The sequence below is a fragment of the Oryctolagus cuniculus genome, chromosome 17 (assembly GCF_964237555.1).
Source record: "Oryctolagus cuniculus chromosome 17, mOryCun1.1, whole genome shotgun sequence".
Taxonomy (NCBI): Eukaryota; Metazoa; Chordata; class Mammalia; order Lagomorpha; family Leporidae; genus Oryctolagus; species Oryctolagus cuniculus.
In genome coordinates this window covers 67,365,427-67,388,592 of record NC_091448.1, presented here as the reverse complement: position 1 = coordinate 67,388,592, position 23,166 = coordinate 67,365,427, and the positions used below count along the sequence as shown (strand labels likewise).

General features: G+C 56.3%; 2 protein-coding genes across 2 annotated transcripts in view; one reads left to right on the top strand and one right to left on the bottom strand.

Annotated features, from left to right (window-relative positions):
* LOC138846338 (TOM1-like protein 2) overlaps positions 1 to 14,035 on the bottom strand; it is a 96,389-nt gene extending 82,354 nt beyond the window's left edge. The window contains exon 1 of the mRNA XM_070061766.1: positions 13,874 to 14,035. Coding sequence (XP_069917867.1) covers positions 13,874 to 13,925 — 52 coding nt within the window. The 5' untranslated portion in view covers positions 13,926 to 14,035. The remainder of the gene's footprint in view (positions 1 to 13,873) is intronic.
* A 1,602-nt stretch (positions 14,036 to 15,637) lies between these two features.
* LOC103346911 (dynein regulatory complex subunit 3) overlaps positions 15,638 to 23,166 on the top strand; it is a 31,821-nt gene continuing 24,292 nt past the window's right edge. The window contains exons 1-3 of the mRNA XM_070061763.1: positions 15,638 to 15,770; positions 18,761 to 18,925; positions 19,789 to 19,905. Coding sequence (XP_069917864.1) covers positions 18,766 to 18,925; positions 19,789 to 19,905 — 277 coding nt within the window. The 5' untranslated portion in view covers positions 15,638 to 15,770; positions 18,761 to 18,765. The remainder of the gene's footprint in view (positions 15,771 to 18,760; positions 18,926 to 19,788; positions 19,906 to 23,166) is intronic.

The following is a 23,166-nucleotide window of genomic DNA, read 5'->3' as shown; positions in this document are numbered from 1 at the left end:
GTCAAAAAAAAAAAAAAAAAAAAAAAAAAAAAAAAAAAGGGTTTTCAGAATGTTATGGAAAAGAGAATTTAAAAAGTTTCTTTCGGTTAGAAAATTTTTGAAATCTATACAAGTGAAAGACAGAGTTACAGAGGGGCAGAGTGCATGCTGGAGAAAGAGAGAGAGAGAGAGAGAGAGGGAAAGAGAGAGAGAGGTCTTCCATCCACTGGTTCACTCCCAATTGGCCTCAATGGCCGCAGCTGGGCAGATCCAAAGCTGGGAGCCTGGGGCTTCTTCCAGGTCTCCTATGTGGATGCAGAGGCCCAGACACTTGGACCATCTTCCACTGCTTTCCCAGGCCATAGCAGAGAGCTGGATCAGGAGTGCAGCAGCTGGGACTGGAACTGGCACCCGTATGGAATGCCGGCACTGCAGGCGGTGGCTTTACCCGCTACACCACAGCACCAGCCCCCATACATAGCTTTTTCGTAACATTCATTTTCCATGAATTTGTTGAAGTCTCCATGTGGATTATACAGCCTTAAAAGGAAGAGAGTCTTAACAGAGTTGAGCCTGGAAGACATCATGTTGAATGGAATAAGAAACACAGGGCCAAATGCTGTGACTCCATTCACATGAGGTTCCCTGGAGCGGTCACACTGACAGGGAGAGAACAGGCACTGGTGGCTGCCAGTGGCCTGGGATGCGGGTCGGGGTGGGGAGGGAGGAAGAGGGGAGATTCTTTCTCAATTTTGTAAGATGAGAGTTCTGGAAATAGACTGTACTGGTATCTCGCAACAACGTGAGCGTACTTAATGCCTCTGAATGGAATACTTAAAAATCGTTACAATGTTACAATGGGGGAAAGCCACTTGGTGGTCGGTGCTTTGGCACAGCAGGTAAAGCCACCACCTGCAGTGCTGGCATCCCATGTGGGTGCTGGTTCCAGTTCCGACTGCTCCACTTCCCATCCAGCTCTCTGCTATGGCCTGGGAAAGCAGCAGAGGATGGCCTAAGTCCTTGGGCCCTTGCACCCAGGTGGGAGACCCAGAAGAAGCTCCTGGCTTTGGATGGGCGCAGCTCCAGCTGTTGAGGCCATCTGGGGAGTGAACCAGCGGGTGGAAGACCTCTCTCTCTCTCTCTCTCTGCCTTTGCCTCTCTGTAACTCTTTCAAATAAATAAATAAACCTTTTAAAAAAAAGACGCCACTTGAGATGCCTGCTTCCCACACCACTGGGCCTGGATTTGCGTCCCGACCACTTTCACAAGTCCATCTTCCTGCTTATGCACATCCTGGAAGGCGATCCACAGAATGGGAGAAAAATACTTGCAAGACGTGGATCTGCTAAAGGATCAATATCCAGAATATATAGGGAACTCCTAAACCTGAGTAACAAAAACACTAACAACGCAATGAAAACCTGGGCAAAGGGCGTGACCTGGCCTTTCTCTACAGAAGATACACAAGCGGCCAACGCGCAGAAGAACGGGTGCTCAAGTATCCGGATCCCCGCTACCCACGAGGGAGACCCCGACTGAGTTCTGGGCTCCTGGCTGTGGCCTAGCCCAGCCTTGAGTGTTGGGAGCATATGAAGAGTGACCCAGCACGTCGAAGGTCGGTCTCTCTCCCTCTCTGTCTCTCTCTCTCTCTTCTGCCTTCCAAATAAATAGAAATTACATTTTAAAAACTTCAGTGGCTAACATGATAAATTTTGCATGTTTATTTTGCCGCATTTTTTTTTTACGATGAAGGAAAAAGATAAAGAAAGAACAAACAGGAGCAGGTGCCCACGGGCAGCAGTGTGGTGACGCCTGGGGGAGCCGCAGCGTAGTAGCACACTCACCCCCACATGCTCACTTGACGCTCCATGCCCTGCGTGCCAGGCGCAGGTGTTTCTGGACGCCCCACCACCCCGGACGGAGGACAGAGCTGAGCACAGACTGAGGGTCCCCTCGTGCAAGGTGCTGGGGATCGGAACTGTGTCCGATTTGGGAGGTTTTTCTTTCAAAACCTGCGATCTCTGGACTTCACTCGTGGAGCCTGGCTATCTGAAAACCCACAGTGCTCCACGCCCCGAACCTTCAGAAACCTGGGGAGCGCTGTGGGCTCCAGATGGCAAATGAAGGGGGTTCAACTTTCATTGCAACAGTGACTGGACCCACACAAGGGGCAGGCGCCGGGAGGGGCAAGGACGGGCCTGACTCCCACCCCACACCGAAGGCGTGGCGATTCACTGATGGCTGTGCTGCTGGGCCCGCGCTATCTTTGGGGAACTCCCAGTTGGAACTCAGGCCCCGTCCTGAGCCAGTGGAAACCGACCGTGCTCAGTGTCTCTACAAGTGGTGTGGGCGAAAGTTCTGGGGCTGCATTGCCTGGGCAGGAGTTGGGTCGGCCTGCAGTGAGCCATGGGACCTTGCACAAGCTCCCGCTCTGGACTGCCAAACTTCTTCATCTGTGAAGTGAAGATAATACCGCTGTCTTAACAGTGTTTTCAGAAAAATAATATTCCATGAGATAATGGGGGTATGATACTAGCTGGGTACCTGGCACACGGAGACAGCCCAATAAATCATAGCCAACAACTGTGGCTTAGAAAGATGCTGATAATTACGATCACAGTAACCGTGAGTGCGTAACTGTGTAGCACAAGTCCCAGCATGCGAGGAAGGGAACCAGGAAACAAAAGCACACATCCTGCCTTCAAGAGCCCCCAGACTTGGGCCGCCACCGTGGCGCAGTAGGTTAATCCTCCACCTGTGGCGCCAGCATCCCATATTGGCGTGGGTTCAAGTCCCGGCTGCCCCTCTTCCGATCCAGCTCTCTGCTGTGGCCTGGGAAAGCAGTAGAAGATGGCCTAGGCCCTTGGGCCCCTGCACCCACGTGGGAAAAGCACCTAGCTCCTGGCTTCAGGTCAGCATAGCTCTGGCTGTTGTAGCCATTTGGGGAGTGAACCAACGGATGGAAGACCTCCCTCCCTTTCTCTCTCCCTCCCTCTCCATCTCCATCTCCATTTCCCTCTCTCCCTGTCACTGCCTCCCAGATAAGTAAATAATTTTGTTTAAATGCTGGTCGGGTTCCTGCATCCCACACTGAAGTACATGGGTTCAGGATCCAGTTCTGCTTCCGGCTACTGCATTCCCTGTACACAGGTCAGAGACCTGGATTGAATCTGGCTGCAGTCCGGCCCCACTGCCATCTGTTGAGGGCATCCGAGGTGTAAACCAATGCATGAGAACTCTCTCTCTCTCTCTTTAATAAGCAAAAAATAAAACAATAATTCGAAGAAGGCAATAAGCACATGACAAGACCCATGAGAACAGGAAACAGTCGGGAAAAGGACCCAGCAGGCCTGGAGATAGCAGCTTTCTGCAGGCCACTGTGCCAGGCGTCCCACACACATCACCTCATCTCCTCTTCCCACAACCCCGGAGGGCCAGTAACCCCCCTCTGCTTTGCAGGCGACGGAAACGCTGGATGGCTGACATGGCCGACAAGCACCGTGAGTTCAGAGAAGAGAGTCTTATCGTACACGGGATGGTCTGGGGAGGCTGCCCGGAGGAAAAGGCTAGAGCTGACAGGTAAGTCTCGATGACTGGATGAAGAAAATGAGAGAATCTTCCAGGACAGAAAGACTGGAGGGGCCACTAAAACAGGTGTGGTCAGAGAGAGAGAGAGAGAGAGATCTTCCATCCACTGGTTCACTCCCCAAATGGCTGCAACAGCTGGCACTGGGCCAAGCCAAAGCCAGGAGCCCCCTCTGGGTCTCCCATGTGGGCGGCAGGGGTCCAAGGACTTGGGCCATCTTCTGCTGCTTTCCCAGGCACATTATTAGCAGGGAGCTGGACTGGAAGTGGGGCACCTGGGACTTGAACCCCTATGTGGTGGGGGAGCCATGGGCCGCAGAACTGGCCCCAAGAGACCTGTTTTTGAAAGGTCCCTTGGGGAAGGCGTTTGGCACAGTGGTTAAGGTACCGCATCCCTTTTCGGAGTGCCTGGGTTTCGGTCCCCGCTCCACTTCCTCAAGTCTAGCTTCCTGTGGATGCTCACCCTGGGAGGCGGCAGGTGGTGGGCCAAGTACTCGGGCTCCTCCCACCTACAGGGGAGACCTGCACTGAGACCCTGGTTCCCAGCTTTAGCCTGGCCAAGCCCAGGCTGCTGTGGACATTCCACCAGGGATGGAAGACCTCTGTCATCTCTCTCTCTCTTTCTCTCTCTCTCTCTGCTCTTCAAATAAATTTTAAAAATTTTAAAGATTTATTTATTTACTTGGAAGTCAGAGTTACACAGAGAGAAGTAGAGACAGAGAGAGAGAGGTCTTCCATGCACTGGTTCACTCCCCAATTGGCTGCAATGGCCAGAGCTGGGCCGATCCGAAGCCAGGAGCCAGGAGCTTCTGCCAGGTCTCTCACACAGGTGCAGGGGCCCAAGGACTTGGGCCATCTTCCACTGCTTTCCCAAGCCACAGCAGAGAGCTGGATCAGAAGTGGAGCAGCGGGGACTTGAACCGCTGCCCATATGGGATGCCGGCACTGCAGGCAGTGGTCTTACCCACTATGCCACAGCACCGGCCCCAGCAAAAATTTAAAAAGTAAAAGGCCTCTCCTCTAACCACAACAAGCTAGGTTGGTACAAGTATTTCTGAACCTTACTTGTATCTTTTCAGACTACTAGATTAGCCCAAAGCACTTCGGGGTGATTTATCTGCTAGGTCAAGAGCAACGACCCTCGAGTGCAGCTCCTCTGGGCGTTATATTCATACTCCCTTCCTTGCCTAATATTTCAAGTCAAAAATAGATAGCCCATACAGGAAGGTTGTACAGAAATACGCTGAAAGTGCTCACACAACTGTCGCATCTCCACGGCGTGAGAAAATGGGGGTGAAAGACAGAAGAAGTCCCTATATGAAGCAATTAGAATCTCAGCGAATTTGTAAGGAAACTGGAGATTCTTTTCCTTTGCATTTTCTGTATTTTTTGTATTTTCCACATGGTTATATGTGTTTGGTTTTTTTTAAAGCACAATTACATGGGAGTTTTAAATACCCCAAACAGCCCACCTTGAGGCAGTGTATCTGTTTTGTTTTGTTTTGAAGACCTACTTATGGGGCTGGCACCGTGGCATAGCGGGTAAAGCCTCTGCCTACAGCACCGACATCCCATATGGGTACCTGTTCAAGTCCTGGCTGCTCCACTTCTAATTCAGCTCCCTGCTAATGCACCTAGGAAAGCAGCGGAACTTGGCCCAAATGCTTGGGCCCCTGCACTCATGTGGGGGACCCGGATGAAGTTCCTGGCTCCTGGCTTTGGATGGGCCCACCTCTGGCCAGTGAGGCCATTTGGAGAGGAAACCAGCAGGTGGAAGATCTCTTTGCCTCTCTTTCTCTATAACCATAAATAAAAAGACTTATTTATTTATTTGAAAGGCTCAGTTAGAGAGAGAGAGAGATCTTTCATCTGCTGGTCCACACCCTAAATGGTCACAACAGCCAGTTCTGGGCCAGGTTGAAGCCAGGAGCCCCAAACTCCATCTGGGTCACCCACATAGAGACAAGCCCCATTCCCACCTCCACCAAACACGCACACACACACTCTCTCTCACGGATGGGGGCTTTGATGCTAAGAGCGAAGAAGGATCTTTTAGTGACCGCTGAGGGGAAACCCATACCACCACCCTCCTTAGACATCACCCACAGCCCCCAGCTGGCCAACACCACGAGCGAAGCCTCCCCCCTCAAGCCTTACCCTCCCTCTCCTACCTCTTCCCATCACCAGGCAAGCGGAACCAGTGTCATCCCGCCCACCTGCCCCGACAGCCAGCATTCGCTGAGTTGTGTCTCTGCTGAGAGCCTCCCCCAACCCTCCCTTCACGTTTCCCCAGGGACCAAACCATGCCCGCTCATCAAAGCCCTGGTGTCTCCTGCGCCCCGTTCCCTTCCCACCCTGCTCCTCCTCACCTCTCATGCACCCTATACAGGACCACCCCCAGATCTGCAGCAGGCCCCTACTGTTGGTGACCCTGGGTGAGTTAGAGAACTTCGCACGGCCTCAGTGGCCTCATCTGCAGCATGGAGCCGATGACAGTACACTGTGTGAGGGTGAGGCAGCCACGCTTACTACAGAAAGTGCCCGCTGCAATATTGGGCACACGGTTACAGCAACACTGATCTCAAAAAGCAAGCGCAGGGGCCGGCGCTCTGGCGCAGCCGGTTAAGCCGCCACCTATGATGCATCCCATGTTGGAGCACCGGTTTGGAGTCCCAGCGACTCCCGCCTCTGCTCTCGATCCAGCTCCCTGCTAATGTGCCTGGGAAAGCCCCGATGGAGGTCCAGGCACCCGGCTTCAGCCCGGCCCAGTTTCCCAATCATGTGGCCATTTAGGGAGTGAACCAGTAGAAGGAAGATTCTTTCTCTCTCTCTCTCTCTCTGTCACTCTGCCTTTCAAATAAACATAAATAAATATTTAAAAAATAAAAAGATTTATTTATATTTATTTGGAAGGCGCACACACACACACATACACACACGTCTTCCATCTGCTAGTACACTCCTCAAACGGTCACAATGACCAGAGCTGGGCCTCCAGGTCTCCCATGTGGGTGCAGGGGCCCAAGTACCTAGGCCATCTTCTTCTGCTTTCCCAGGTGCATTAGCAGAGAGGTGGATCAGAAGTGGAGCAGCCAGGACTTGAACTGGCACCACAGGTGGTGGCTTGACCCGCTATGCCATGGCGCCGGCCCCTAAATCTTTTTATTTTTTTTAAAGTTCAGCTGTGATGATTACTTCTAGAGGTGCCCCCGCCAGCCCCCATCCTTACTGCAGTGTTCTGTCTGGCAGTCTGTCTCCTGAGTGTAAGTAAATAACCTTGGGTGACCACTTGTTTCGTTATCTGAATTAAGTTCCTGTCTTAGGTCCCCTACCAGGCTGAGAATTCTGGTAAATGCTTAACTTGGTATACACAGATAGCCCATAAAGGAACCATGAATGAATGAATGAATGAAATGGGAGAACAAATTCTATCTAATCACAACTGGAAGAGGCATTTGGCTGGCGGTTAAGGCTCTACTTAGATGCCCACGTCCCATATCCGAGGGCCTAGGTTTGACGCCCACATCTGGCTCCTGACTCCAGCTTCCTGCTGGTACGGATCCTAGGAGGCGGCAGTGACAGCTCAGGTAATCAGGTTCCTGCCTGGGAGACCCAAGTTGAGGTCCTGGCTCATGGCTTCAGCCTTGGCCCAGCCTGTCTCCTGATTGTAAGTAAATAAATACACTCACGGTCTGACCACAAGAAAACCCACGTGCAATGTTTGAAGACAGGTAAAGGAGCAGACTTTTCATGGAGAGCAGCGGTTCCCACGGTACACCAGCGGCAGCAGCCTCACCAGGGAGCTGAGCGAGGAGGAATGCCAGCCCCCAGGCTGAGGTCCCGAGGCGGACCCAGCGTCCTGTCCTGTGTTAACAAGTCCTCCCAGCGTCCTGTCCTGTGTTAACAAGTCCTCCAGGTGTTTCTGGCGACACTGAATCCAGAGCTCTGAAGACCAGTAACACACGCAGGGACTTCAAAAAGTTTGTAGAGGGATGGAATTAAAAAATAAGTTTATTTTGGTGCAAAAAAATGTTGAAAGCCATGCATAGGATTTGCATCATATGCATTTTTCACCAGCTTAAAGTTTGTTTAAATTTTTATTGATTTGAAAGGCAAAGGGCCGGCGCCGCGGCTCACTAGGCTAATCCTCCGCCTTGCGGCGCCGGCACATAGGGCTCTAGTCCCAGTCGGGGCACCGGATTCTGTCCCGGTTGCCCCTCTTCCAGGCCAGCTCTCTGCTGTGGCCCGGGAGTGCAGTGGAGGATGGCCCAAGTCCTTGGGCCCTGCACCCCATGGGAGACCAGGAGAAGCACCTGGCTCCTGCCATCGGATCAGCGCAATGTGCTGGCCGCAGCGCGGCAGCCATTGGAGGGTGAACCAACGGCAAAAAGGAAGACCTTTCTCTCTCTTTCACTGTCCACTCTGCCTGTCAAAAAAAAAAAAAAAAGAGGTAGGCCGCAGCGGCCATTGGAGGGTGAACCAACAGCAAAAAGGAAGACCTTTCTCTCTATCTCTCTCTCTCTCACTGTCCACTCTGCCTGTCAATATATATATATATATATATATATAAAAAAAAAGAAAGGCAAAGAGACACTGATTTACTCCCTAAAAGCCCACGACAGCCAGGGCTGCCCCAGGCCAAAGCCAGCAGCCAGGAACTCAATCCAGGTCTCCCACACAGGTGGCAGGGACCCACCAAGGTTTTTCATTAGCAGAAAGCCGGCACTGGAAATGGAGCCGGACTCTAACCTAGGCGCTCCGAAATGGGACACAAGTGTTCCCAGTGGTGTTTTCACCGCTGTGCCAGAAGCCTGAACCTTTTAAAATATTTACTTATTTGGCTCCCTCCCAAATGCACACAATGGCCCCCAGTGGCTGAGGTCAGAGCCAGGAGCTGGGAACTCAACCCAGGTTTCCCATGGGGGTGGCAGAAACCTAATTACTTGAGCCATCACTCCTGCTTCCTAGGGTCTGCATTAGAGGGAAGCTGGAACAGAAGTGGGGCTGGATGTTAAGCCCAGGCACTATGACATGGGACACAGGCGACTTACATGCTAAACCAGCCACCTGCTCCGGCATAAGCTTTCTGAGGTCCTTCATGTGACAGCCCAGAATGAACCAGAAGTGGATCCTGGGCTGCCTCCCGGCGCTGACTTTGCACAAGTCTCTCAACTTCTCGGAGCCAGGGTATCAACACCCAGATAGCTACATGTTGTGGAGATTAAGTGAGCTTTGTATACAGCAGGTGCTTCCATACAGTAGGCGCTTAACAATGACTAGGACGGCTGGCTCATCTTGGTATAAACGTCCCAGGCTACAGCTAGACACCGTGCACCAGGTATTGTCCAGCAGCCCTCAACCTACAAACTCTACAACAGAATATCTGACATTTGCCTGTTTATTAAAACAGAATTACGGAAGAAAATGGATATACCCCTCCTACACTAACTCACACACCACCACCACCACCAACAACAACAACAACAACATTCTGGCCAGAATGAACTGCTCACTGGCTTTTCAATGTAAATTAATCTGAACATAAATCTTACAAAAGGAATGTCTGAAAACTTGGCCAACAAGGAAAGCTGCAAATACCTTGCAGGGCACCACGGACCTCCCGGGGAGGGGAGCAATGGTTCACAACATCCAACTCCAAGTTCAACTCCAGATGGCTGTGGAAGGGCGCGATTAAGGCAGTAACATTTTGAAACTTGTTTCAGAAGAGGAAATCAAGAACTAAAGTCCTTTCTCTTCCTGCACATTTCTGAGCCTCTCACGTCCCTGCGTACCTTCTCTCGGCCCCCCCCATTCGACTGAGGAAGCTTCTGGAACGGAGGGCAGGAGGGATGTGAAGAAGCTCAGAGCTGTGTGTCTGCCTGTGGTCTCAGGCGCTGGCGTGAGACCAAACAGCGTCAGGTTAGACCCAGGCTAGGCCCAGCGTCAGGCTAGACCCAGCATCAGAGGCCCAGGCTAGACCCAGCGTCAGGCTAGACCCTGTGTTAGAGGCCCAGGCTAGACCCAGTGTCAGGCTAGACCCAGCGTCAGAGCCCCAGGCTAGACCCAGCGTCAGAGGCCCAGGCTAGACCCAGCGTCAGGCTAGACCCTGTGTTAGAGGCCCAGGCTAGACCCAGTGTCAGGCTAGACCCAGCGTCAGAGCCCCAGGCTAGACCCAGCGTCAGAGGCCCAGGCTAGACCCAGCGTCAGGCTAGGCCCAGCGTCAGGCTAGACCCAGCGTCAGAGGCCCAGGCTAGACCCAGCGTCAGGCTAGACCCAGCATCAGGCTAGACCCAGTGTCAGGGAGGCCCAGGCTTGAGACAGCGCAGTGACTGAACTGCTCCTGCAGCCACAAGCCCCGGACACCGTCTCTGAGTGTGTCACCTTCGCCAAGGATGCCAAGGAGCAGCGTTTGACAACTGGATCTCCAGCACCCGACTCAGGTCCGCCACCCAACAGGCACTCATAGATGCCCACAGTTGGACGGATGGCATTATTTAGGCTGTTGGGAAGGTATTTGTTTTCAAGATATATTTATTTATTTAAAAGTCAGAGTTACAAAGAGAGAGAGAGAAAGATCTTCCATCCACTGGTTCACTCCCCCAAGTGGCCACCAATGGCCAGGGCTCAATCAGGCCAAAGCCAGGAGCTAGGAGCTTCATCCAGGTCTCTCACATAAGTGACATGAGCCCAAGGACTTGGGCTATCCTCTGTTGCCTTCCCAGGCCATAGCAGAGAGCTGGATCGGAAGTGGAGCAGCTGGGACTAGAACTGGTGCCTATATAGGATGCCGGCTTCTCAGGTGGCAGCTTTACCTGCTACGCCACAGTACCAGCCCCTGGGAAGTTTTTTTTTTTTTTGTTTTTTTGTTTTTTTTTTTTTTTATGAAGACCAGAGGGAATACAAGCAGAATCAGTTAAAGAATTAAACCCTTCACTGTCCTGCTCCCCTCCTGCCCCCCACAAGAGTAGATCTTTCCCCATGCGACCCAGGCCCTACAGCCATTGCGGCTCCACTCAGACTGGGGGCCCCTCCTGCCCCCGGCTGCCATCCCAGACCTGCCGGATCTCCTCTTAGCCTGCAGAGTTCGTGGACAGTCCCCAGCAGCTCCTGAATGCCGGTGGCCCTTAGGATCTGCATTGTCATGGTTGCTCCACGCATGTCTGTTTTCTCTCCTGAAACCCTGCAGCCCTGGGGGACGGGATGGGTGTGAGATCCTGGTCCACATTTTACGGGCTGAGCGGTCGTTTCCACCCCCTGTTCCTAGGGTTCTCGAGTCCAAAGCAGAAAGGACGATGAAGCTTAATCTCACAACAGCTCTAAGGTCAAGGCACGGTGTCAACAGCAGGTGCTTAACCTGGAGGTAGACAGACCGGCGTCCCACCTGGGAGGGGCTGGGTTTGGCGCCAGCTCCAGCCTCCTGCCAAGGCGGACCTTGGGAGGCAGCGGCGATGGCTCAGATGACTAAATTTCTGCCACCCACGAGGGAGACCTGGATTGAGTTCCTGGCCCAGGCCTGGCTCTTGTGGGCATCTGTGGCGTGAACAGCTGACATGGGGCTCTCCATCTTTCAATCTGTCTCACTGGGTCTCGGTCACTCAAGTAAGTAAAGTTTAAAAAAAAACAAAGAATTGAAAATAAACCAACCAGATTACTAAGTTATGCTTTAAAAAGATGGCTATTAGAACTGCTCTGTGGAAGCTACAGCCACTGTTGCAGTTATTAGTTCGTTGTCGTTATGTTTATTTCTGCGCGGCCGCCCTCTCCCAGCCTCCGACCCTTCAGGGAGCATACTTTTAAGATCACCTTTATGCTTGGTCACGACAGTGCAGCATACGTATTAGCACCTTATCTGTCCCCTCACCCTGCATCAACTAACTTGAACTATGATGATGACAGCTCTGCCTACTGGTTGCCTGGCAACGGGAGCCTCCATCATCTTTCCGGTCAGGTGTCTCTGACAAGCGACGGTGGACGGTGCTGGCTGGGAGGGCCAGTTTCCTTCACGGGTCACGGATGGGCCACTGGTCTCTCGTACCCTCTCCAGGAGAGCAATCCAAGCCTAACTGAATGATTCTGTTACTCACGCTGACGGTCAGATTTACTGAACCTCTGCTATGTTGTAGGCGCTATGCTCAATGTATTACACACATTATGCTATTGAAACAGTGCCACTCCGGATGGCGCGTGCTCGCTCGCTCGCTCTCTCTCTCTCTCTGTCTTTCTTAGCAGATACACAGTCAAAAGCTCACACCATTTCCTGGGGTCCCAGAGCTGAGAAATGGGCCCACCCAACATTCAACTCAGGTCCTTCCTGACCTAAGTATGACGTTCCTTGTACTTGACACATATCCCAACATCCTATTTGTGATTTCTTAAATCCCCTTTGATTTCCCCTCCTCACCGATTACCCTACATGTTAAAGATGTAGAACTTTCTATAATAAAGGGTGCGGAGAAGAAGGGAAAAGCAGAAACCCACCCCAAGCTTACAGGCTCCTCTGTAACTAGCAGGAGGGCGGCACCAGTAAGAAATGGGACGCGGCTGCAGTGGACGGCCCCACCGGGAAGCAGGGAAGATGGGAGGAAGAACGGAAGGGGCGGGCCCAGAGAGACACCTGAGCCGGCAGCAGAACCCCATCAAGGTGGCAAAAGAGACTTCGGGGCCCAGTGTCCATGACCCCTTATAAAAGCCACTACACTGGGGCTGGTGCTGTGGCGCCACAGGCAGAGGCATCCCACATGGGCACCAGTTCAAGTCCTGGCTGCTCCACTTCCCATCCAGCTCTCTGCTGTGGCCTGGGAAAGCAGTAGAAGACGGCCCAAGTGCTTGCATCCCTGCACCTGCGCAGGAGACCCAGAAGAAGCTCCTGGCTCTGGATCGGCGCAGCTCCGGCCGTTGCAACAATTTGGGGAATGAACCAGTGGACGGAAGACCTCTCTCTGTGTCTAACTCCCTCTGTCTGTAGCTCTACCTCTCAAATAAATAAACACGATCTTTAATTAAAAAAAAAAATAAAAAGCTACTACACCAGGAAGGCGTCCTGAATGCCTGTTAGCCAACAGGAGAGGCCTCGGAACTTGCCAGGGCCCACGAAAGGCTGAAAAGTGGTGGGAAATCGGTACGCAAAGCAGGAAGTGAACAAATCGCCACGGCCTAAACCGGTCGGGCCCCTGGGCCAGCAAAGGCTCCTCCCGTTCCTAAAGATGTCTTACGAGTCCTCCAACTAAGATGGTCAAAGGCGCGAGGCAGCATTCTTGAGGGGTCACGCCCGTCGCTAGCACCTGCCCCAGGTGGGAAAGCAACTGCTTTTCCAGTTCAGGGAATCCCACACGGTGGCCACGCCGGAGTGCTTCCTCCCACACGTGAGCGGCGCTCACCCACGATGCTGCTCATCTCTGCGGCCATTTCCCAGGTGGCCAGAGCCCCACCCCCCACCCTGAGAACGCCAGCAGGCAATGCCGGGCCGGGCACCACCAGATCTCAGCTTTGGCAAATAAAACGGAGCAGAGCGGGGGGTGGGGGGGTGGGGGGGGGTATTAGCAACCTGTTCACCATGCAGCTGCTATTAGGATCACAACTCCACAACGGGACCGCCCCAAACGCCTCACCAGCTCTCTCCCTCCAAACACTCACAGCGGAACTTCAACTCAGAGGGGGCACAAGGCCACTGTGCCCGCTCCAGGCTCTTATCACTCACTTGCACAGTCTCCCATCTTTCCCGGGACGCTCAGTCCAGAATGGCACCCCGCCCCCCCAGCGCCCCGCCCCCCCCCAGCACCCCGCCCCACCACGACCCCCTCTACAGCTCGGCTGAGTCGCCTCGCCAACGAGCGAGTCTTGCAACCCGGGGCATTTTCTGGGGAGACGCCCAGTCTGAGGGCTGCTGGTACTGACGGGGAGGGACAGGCGTCCGGGACGGCCGGGTGAGCGGGTCCTGGCGGGGTGGGGGGCAGGGCCGCGAGGCTGGCAGGGTGGAGGAGGGCGCTCAGCGTAGCACCACCTCGAGGGGACAGGGAGGGCCGGCCCGGATGGCTAGGGCCGCTGGAAGTCTCGCAAGAGTACGAGCTGGGCCCCAGGGGCGCCTCCTGGCAGGGCATCCCGCTGCCCAGCGGAGGCCTGGCGACCAGGATGCCGGACCCGTCCCGTGAGCTGGCCCCGCTGCCCGGCCCAGGCGCGACGCCAACAGACGCTGCGGGGCTGGAGGCGGGGGACCCTCAGCCGGTAGCGGCCCGCGCGGTCCGCACCAGCCTCGACAGCCGCCGCCGTCGCCCACCCCGGCGCTCGCCGCTCGCCGCTCGCGGGGCCTTACCGAGGCACTGCCCCACCGGCGTGCTGAACGGATTCCCCAGCAGGAACTCCATCTTGCACGGAAAGCGCGGCGGCGGACGGGGCGTCCAGTCTGCCCGCCCGGGTCTCCGCCGTCCCCAGCCGCGGTCCCCACCTGACTGACACTTGCCCCCGCCCCACCCTCAGGAACGCCGAGCCCCGGGCCCTTGGCCACGCCCCCTTGTCGCGTCTCTATTGGGCAACGCCTACACAGCCCTCATCCGATTGGCCTTCGCCTCTACCTCAGTGAAGCTCCCACCCACCCCGCGGCGTCCGATTGGCCGGAGAGCGAGCTAGGTCGCTGGAGTCCCCGTCAGGCGTAGCGGCACCTCCCCTGGCCCGCCTCTGAAAGAGAGGCTTTGCGTGTTGATTCGTCCATATATCGGTCAAGCTAGAGAATCCTTAGTATTATTGGATAAAAGACGAGTCAATCACTTAAATAGGGGCAAGGAGAGGAGGTGGATCTACGAAGATCCCCGCCCACAGAAAGTGCTGATTGGGTAAACGTTTGTTTTCTCTAAGCCTGGTTGGTGTGGTAGGATTTCCCCGCCCCGAGAACTGATCACGTGATGCGTCCACTTTCACCCAGGATGTCTACCTCTTAACTTCCCCTTAGCGACCGAGTGGCGGCGCTTGGTTCCCTAGCAACCGGGGGACGCTGTTGCTGCACAGACCCAGCCCGGAAGCCGGCGCCTGAGACGAGAGGAGAGGAGACCCGGGGCGGACAGTGGGACGAGAGGTCGGTCCACTAGTGTGCTCTCGAGATAACCTCAAAAGCCCAGGTCCCCCGCGTGGGCGGTGGGGCCGCGAGCACTTGAGCCGGCACCCGCCCCTTCCCAGGTGTGCATTGTTAGCAGGAAGCGGGAGCCAGGAGCTCCCGGGACTCGAACCCCGGCACCCCAGCACGAGAGATTTTGTGGGTGCCCAGCGTGTCCTAAGGGCTGCCAAATCCCACGCCCACCTCTGCGAAGTGAGCTCACGGCTCCTGGGCCAGCCACCTCACGCTGGCTTCAGCCGGCCACAACACTTAGTCTTGGGCTTTCTGTGGGTGAGGAAGGAGAGGGTAAGGGCGCAGGGCCAGAAAAGATTTTTTTTTTTTTTAAGATTTATTTTATTTCTTTGAAAGACAGAGTTAGAGGTAGAGCCAGAGAGAGGTCTCCCCTTCACTGGCCCACTCCCCAAATGACCACAACAGCCAGAGCTGCACCAATCCGAAGCCAGGAGCCGGGAGCTTCTTCCAGGTCTCCCAGGCGGGTGCAGGGACTTGGGCCAGCTTCCACTGCTGTCCCAGGCCGTAGCAGAGAGCTGGATTAGAAGAGGAGCAGCCGGGACTAGAACCGGCGTCCATATGAGATGCTGGCACATCAGGCCAGGGCATTAACCCGCTGCGCCACAGCGCCAGCCCCTTAAACCTTTCCATACACAGTGTGCTTGCTCTCCTGTCTGCTGATCATTCCTCCAGGTTCCGGCTGTCATCGTCAACCTCTGCACGTCCGTGTGATCATTCTCCCTTGGCTTTGGCTGGGAATGCAGGGTCGTCCCTATTAGTAACTCCACTGTGTGACCTTGGCCAAGTACCTTCTTCCCCTCCACCGCGTATCTGAACCCTGTGCCGTGTCCCGGCCTGCAGAGCTGGCGTGTAATTCAATAGTGCGTGTGCGCAGAGTCCACGGCAAACCCTGTTAGTGGCTGCTCCCCTCCTTAGTAATTCATGGGCACTGGGAACTGTGCGTCGCAGAGCCGATTGGCCCACGGTTCCTGTTTCCCAGGAAACTGCTGCACCTGCTTCCCGGCGAAGAGGCTCTTCAGGTCGCAGCGGCGTCGGGCTCGAAGCTGCTGTCTCTGCCGCCTAACTCTGGGCTCACTGACGCCACTGACAGGCAAGTCGGCAGGGACCTGGCCTGGGTGGTGAATTACTGACTGTATCCCCACAGCACAGGGCTGTTCGGGCCTCGTCCCTGACCCGGGACAGCTGTGAGAAACCTTGTGCACGGTGGCAGTGAGAGTGTCTGGAACCCTGGGTACAGCTGAGCCATGCTTAGGAAGATGGGTCCATTTCTTACCTGGAAACTGGGGTTCGTCCTATGTGTAAATCGAGTCCCCAGGGAGCTCTCAAGTGTGACCCCCACCTCGGTCGTCACCAACCTCACTCCTCTTGGGGTTCTCAGTACTGTAGCTGGAATGTGCTTCTTAGAATTATTAAAGCCCAGGGGCCGGCGCTGTGGCGCAGCGGGTTAATGCCCTGGCCTGCAGTGCTGGCATCCCATATGGGTGCTGGTTCGAGACCCAGCTGCTCCACTTCCGATCCAGCTCCCTGCTAATGGCCTGGGGAAGCAGGGGCCAAGTGCTTGGGCCCCTGAACCCACGTGGGAGACCCGTAAGAAGCTCCTGGCTCCTGGCTTCAGATCAGCGCAGCTCCAGCCATTACAACCATTTAGGGAATGAACCAGCAGATGGAAGACACCTCCCTCCCTCTCTCTCTCTCTCTCTCTCTCTCTCTCTGCAACTCTGCCTCTGAAATAAATAAATAAATCTTTAAAAAAAAAAGAATTATTAAAGTCTGGGCATGGGTGGCTTAACCAGGGCCCAGGGTAAGTAGCCACCCCTGGCTCCTGACTCCAGCCCCGCATCAATGCAGACCCTGGAGGCAACAGGGGAGGGCTCGAGCGCTTGGGTTCCTGCCACCCACGTGGGAGATCCAGATGGAGTTTTTAGCTCTTCTGGCTTTGGCCTCAGCACAGCTCAGCCCAGCCCTCACCGTCACGGGGGTGGGGTGGGGTGGGGGGCCGTGCTGCTTCCGTGGGCAGAAGGTGGGATAGCAGTGGCACGTGTGGCCAGGGCCAGGTTGGGAGTGGAAGGTGCATACCTGCGTCAGGTGCATCCAGGCGGGGGGCGAGGAGGAAGAATCGGTGAGGACGCCCCCTGTCCCACCTCACAGGGCCTGTATTTGATTTCCAGCTCTGCTTCCCGACTCCAGCTTCCTGCTGGCCCACACCCGAGGCAGGAGTGATGGCGCGAGTGGTTGAGTCCCTGCTGCCGGTGCGGGAGACCTGGATGGAGTTTAGGGCTCTTAGCTTCACCCTCTCACCCTGCCCACCCCCTCCATTGGGAGCACCTGCTTGCACTCGCGCCCCCCCACCCCTACCCGGCCCCCTCTGTCTCTGTTTCTGCTTGTCGAAAACAATTTTTTTTAAAGATTTATTTATTTATTTGAAAGGCAGAGTTAGAGAGAGAGAGAGGTCTTCCATCCACTGGTTCACTCCCCAGTTGGCCGCAACAGCCAGGGCTGTGCTGATCCGAAGCCAGGAGCCAGGAGCTTCTTCCGGGTCTCCCACGCAGGTGCAGGAGCCCAGGCACTTGGGCCATCTTCCACTGCTTTCCCAGGCCACAGCAGAGAGCTGGATCGGAAGTGGAGCAGCCGGGACTTGAACCAGTGCCCATATGGGATGCCGGCCACTGCAGGGGGCGGCTTTGCCCGCTATGCCACAGCGCCGGCCCCCAAAAAGAAATTTAAAAGATCACAGAGACCTTAAGAGAAAGGGATGGGAAATGCCCACAGAAGGAGACACAGAACTCTCAAGGCCTGGACTCGGGCGCGTTAGGGACTGAAAAGCCAGCAGGAGGAAGACAGTGTCTGTGTCAGTCTGTCTGTCCTGTGTGTACCCCCCAGCCCCCATCTTCCTCTCTCTGCCTCTGTGTCTGTTCCTCCTGTTCTTGGCTTCGCCCTGTGCCCGGCCAGGCCAGCTGTGGGGTCCCCACCTCTGCTGAGCACCCTCATCCCCAGTCCCGAGTCTCAGGAGGCAGGGACACGAGTGGGCAGCTTGGGTCAGTGCCTCACTGAGCACTGGACCTGCAGGGGACAAGGCAACTGTCAGCCGGCAACTTGACCGGGGCTGCCAATGGTTGGCACCAAGAGACCTGGACGGGGAGGCCTGGCACCAGGCCACAGCCCAGTGGGACCAGATGTAGCTGTGGGGCCGAGAGATGGACCCCGGCAGGTGGCCCGGGTGCTTGCCAGGAGCACCCAGAGCTCCCTGGGGACACATGTACAGACCCTGAGGGGCAGCCCTCCGAGTTAAGACGCCGTCACAGGACCTGGCGTTGTGGGTTTAAGCCGCCGCTTGTAACGCCCACATCTCATATTGGAGCGCTGGTTCGAGTCCTGGCTGCTCCACTTCCCATCCAGCTCCCTGCTAATGCGCCTGAGAAACAACAGATGATGGCCCTAGTGCTTGGGAGACCTGGATGGAGTCCAGACTCCTGGCTTTGCCCTGGCCCAGCGCTGGCTGTTGTGGCCATTTGGGAAGTGAACCAGCAGATGGAGGATCTCTCTCTTCCTCCCTCTCTCCTCCCCCCTCCCCTCCTTCTCTCTCTGTCCTTCTTTTCAAAGAAAGAAATCTTGGGTTAAAAAAAAAAAAAAAAAAAAAAAACAGGAAACAGAGAGAAACCGTAAGAGAAACCTCAGGGAGGGCCGGCGCTGTGGTGTAGCGGGTAACATGGCCGCCTGCAGTGCCTGCAGCCCTTAGGGGCACTGGTTTGAGACCCGGCTGCTCCTCTTCCAATCCAGCTCTCTGCTGTGGCCTGGGAAAGCAGTAGAAGATGGCCCAGGTGCTTGGATCCCTGCATGCCCATGGGAGACCCGGAAGAAGCTCCTGGCTCTCGACTGGCCCAGGTCTGACCATTGCAGCCATGTAGGGATTGAACCAGTGGATGGAAGACCTCTCTCTCTCTCTCTCTCTCTCTCTCGGTCTTTAACTGTGCCTCTCAAATAAATATTTAAAAAAATAAAAGCAAGGGAGACCTCAGCAGTGCCTGTCCCCCGACGGAGGAGGGGTGCGGGGCCTCAGGAGGGCGTGGCGCTGTCTTGCAGGGAACATGAGCCGGCTGCACAACTCCATAGAGCCGCGCGTGATGGACGACGAGATGCTGAAGCTGGCCGTGAGCGAGCAGGGGCCTCGCGAGGAGGCCGGGCAGCTGGCCAAGCAGGAGGGCATCCTCTTCAAAGATGTCCTGACCCTGCGGCTGGACTTCCAGAGTGCGTGTCCATGTCCCCTGGTCCCCCCGCCCGGGGACGGGAGCAGCCCCCTTGCCCCTCCCCCCCCTCCAGGAACCCACTGCGGGCCCCGGCACGGATGCGCTGAGGACGCCATACTTAGTGCCGTTGTCATGTGACTGTCCACAGCACCCCTGACCTGATTGAGAACAGAACAGATTAGAAACCCGTCCTGCTGCCAGTCTAAGCCCGGGGGGGGGGGGAACCCCACACTGGTGTGCAGCAGGGAGCTCCCAGCAGGTAGAAGCTTGGGGTCCTATGCAGCCGGCAGCTGGAGATAGGAAGCAGGGGCCCAGTAGCCTTGGTGGGGGGCGGGGGCGGGGTGGCTGAAGAAAGGGCAGGAAAGCAGGAGGGCGCAGGGCGCCTGAGGCCGAGAGGCAGCCCGTGGACGATGGGGCTGGGGACAGGTGGATCCCTCCCGCCTCGCGTCCCCAGCGGTGGAATGGGCACCTGCAGCTCCGACGGGAGACAGCCCAGCCGGGCAGAGCGAGGGCGTTTCGAGAGGAAGCGGGGAGAGCTTTGCGGGGATCCTGAACCCCCCGTGCTTTGTGCACCTGCTCTGATCCTCATCCCTGCTCCGTCTTGAGCCCTCCAGGCTGCCCAGGCGCCCAGCCAGCAACAAGGAGGGAGCGGGATTCCCTGGTGGGCAAGACGGGGTGTGGTCCAGGCCGGCCTTAATTAAGAAGCCTGTGGCTGACCGCCCCTCCCCCGTCCTGGGTGCTCAGCCTTCGCCGCCAGGGCACCTAGCTTCTTCCTCCAGGGCAGGGCGAGAGAAGGTGAGGCGTCTCGGTGCCGCCGTGCGCCGGCCCAGAAGCCCACGCGCCTCTCTCCTCTGGTCTTTGTAGACATCCTGCACATTGACAACCTCTGGCAGTTCGAGAACCTGCGCAAGCTGCAGCTGGACAACAACATCATCGAGAGGATCGAGGGCCTGGAAAACCTCGTCCACCTGGTCTGGCTGGGTGAGGCCCCTTCTGCGCATGCGTCTGCTCCCGCCCACCTGCCAAGGTTGCGCCGCGCCCCGCCCCGCCTCCCCGCCTCTGCCCCCCACCCCGGGAGACGGCACTCTCACGCTTGACCCTCAGCTACCTGGGCACGGTCCTTAGCCTGGGCACAGCTGCTGTCTTTCAAAAGACCCGGGATCCACACTGCACAGAGCACAGCACAGACGGGCCATTCTGCTCCCGCCCGCTGGCCTCCCAGGCTGGGCGGGGCGCTCAGGGGGCTGCTACAGACTCCTCCCCTTCAATTTCCACTCGGATTGACAGGTAGCCACTGACTGGCAGGGCCCCGGGAGCAAAGCAGCAATAGTCATCGCAGAAGCCGGTGGGCCTGTGCGTGGGCTCCGTGAGCTCCCTGACCCCACACAAGCACCCAGCACCCCCACTGTGCAGATAAGCAAACAGAGGTCACAGTGCCTAAGAGCGACATGGGCTCTGGCCCTCCCTGCCCAGGCCGGGGTGGGGAGGATGAGGCCGTTTGGATGAACAGGGGCCATGCACTGGCCTCCCAGGGGCATCTGGTGAGGGGCAGGTAGGCACCCAACAGGGAGAAAAGGATGGGCCTGCTGCGTTCCCACAGCAACCCTAGGATACAGGTGCCTGGTACAGTCTACGCAAGAGGAGCCAAGGCTCAGAGAGGCCAAGGCGCGTGCCCAGAGCCAAGGACCAAGCAGTAGCAGTGCTGGGACTTGGACCCACACCAGTCTGACCCCAAAGCCCGTGTTCTTCCCGCCCCCAGCACACACACACACACACACACACACCCCCCTTACCCAGCATTCCTTACTGTTGATTCCTGGGCACGGTGACCTGTCCACACCATCAGGAGGCCTCTCTCTCTCTAGCCAGCCCTGAGCCACCGCCCCCACCCAAGGCCACCCTGCACGGGCCATCTGAATGGCACGGGTTGTTGTTTTTTTTTTTTTTTTTCCTTTTAAAGTTTTATTGAGAGCTTCCATCTACCAGTTCTGCACCCCCCAGCACAGCGTCAGGGGCCGGGCTGGGCCAAAGCCAGGAGGCACGTGGGTGGCAGGAACCCACGGCAGGGACCTCCCAGGTCTGCATTTAGCAGGAAGCTGAGTCAGGACCAGAGCTGGGTGTGAAACCCAGGATCTCCACTGTGGGACGCGGGCATCTTAATTGGCACATTAGCCAGCAGCCCAGCCCCCACACCCACACGGGACACAGGGCCGAGGGTGCCAGGTGTGCCTAGTGTCCTGCATCCTGGGATGCTCTGTGGGTAGCTTGGAATTGGCCACAGTGGGAGTATGGACACCCACCCATCCCCCGGAACTGAGAAAGAACCACAAAGCAGGGCTTCCCCCACCCGCTGCTGTTAAACACTCACCACGCGTTCTTAGGGGCTGGGCCAGGCCCCTCAAGAACAGAACCTGGGGGCGAGTGTAGTGGTGCAGTAGGTGAAGCCGCTGCCTGGGACACCAGCCTCCCACGTGAGAACCAGTTCTGCTCCACTTCCCATCCAGCTCCCTGCTAATGTGCCTTGGAAAGGCAGCAGAAGATGGCCCAAGTGCCTGGGCCTCTACCATGCAGCCCAAGCTGTTGCAGCCATTTGGGGAGTGAACCAGTGGATGCAGCCAGAGGCAGGCATCAAACACGTGATGTGGACATCTTAACCTGCATCTCTCTCTCTCTCTCTCTCTTAGATTTATTTAGGCAGAGAGAATCTTCCATGCATTGCCAGGAGCTTCTTCTGGGTTCCCCAACAAGGTCTTGGAACATCTACTGTAGCAGAGAGCTCTGTTGGAAGTGGAGCAGCCAGGACTCGAACCGGCGCCCTATGGGATGCCGGCGCTGCAGGCGGTGGCTTTGCCCGCTGCGCCACAGCGCTGGCTGCGAACCTGCCTCTTAACCATCGGGCCAGCTGCCTGCCCCTGCCGACTCGGAACAGACTGCAGACATCGCCTCAGTTTCTGTGCTGTGCTATCTGCAGCAGGTCGCCAGGGGGCGCCGTTGAGTCCCAGTTCCCTCATCTGCGGTGGGATGACGACACCTGTGCTATGAGGATTAAATAAGGCGGTGCCAGTCCAGGGCCTGGCACAGAGCAGGGGACAAGGAGATGTTGGCAGTGTCACCCGTGCACAGATGGGCGTCGCGGACATGCAGACGAGACCAATGACGCCGGGGTTAAGCTGACTCCCAACTCACCCTTGCAAAGTGAGTGCTTTTCTGCCAGGATTGTCCATACTGCCAAGCTCAGGACAAATCCCCAGTGCCGGCCGCTGGCCCACTGGCCTCCTGCACAGGGTTACAACCCCAGCCACCAGCCAAGCCCGAAAGCTCGTGCCAGATGGGTTCCAGGACCCCCTGAGGTCACATCCCTGGATGCTCAAGTCCCCTGTGTAGAATGGCATAACACAGGGCCAGCGCTGTGGGGCAGCAGGTTAAGCCACTATCTGCAGTGCCAGCATCCCGTAGGTTCGCCAGTTCAAGTCCTGGCTGCTCCACTTCTGATCCTGCTCCCTGCTAATGGCCTGGGAGAACAGTAGAAGATGGCCCAGGTGCTTGGGCCCCTGCACCCATGTGGGAGACCTGGAGGAAGCTCCTGGCTCCTGGCTTCGGATTGGCACAGCTCTGGCCATTGCGGCCAATTGGGGAGTGAACCAGTGCATGGAAGACCTCTCTCTCTCTGTCTCTCCCTCTCTCTGTAATTCTGCCTCTCAAGTAAATAAATAAGAATAAATAAATCTGAGGGGGGGAATGGCATAACAGGAGGACACTTCAAAAAGTTAGTGGAAAAGTGAAATTAAAAGTTTCGGAGTCAGGATGTAGCCTAGCAGTGAGACACCTGCATTGTTGCCAGGCTCCACCCCCCACCCCAGTGCCCTCCCAGTGCGGCCTCTGGGGGCAGTGGTGACGGCTCAGGTAGTTGGACCTCTGCCAGCCACCTAGAAGACCTGGACTAAGTTGCTGACTCCAGGCTTCAGCCTGGCCCAGCTTTGGCCCAACCCAGTCCTGATCATTGTGGGCATTTAGGGAGGAGACAGCAAATGGTAGTCTCTCTTTTGCCTCTCAGATAAATAAATTGGTGTTTAAAAAGATACCTTTATCTTGGGGCTGGTGTCCTGGCACAGTGGGTTAAGCCGAGGCCTATGTCACCAGCATCCCGTATTGGAGTGCTGGTTCCAGTCCTGGCTGCTCTGATCCAGCTGCCGCAAATGCACCTGGGAAAGCAGAATAGGCCCAAGTGCTTGGGCCCCTGCC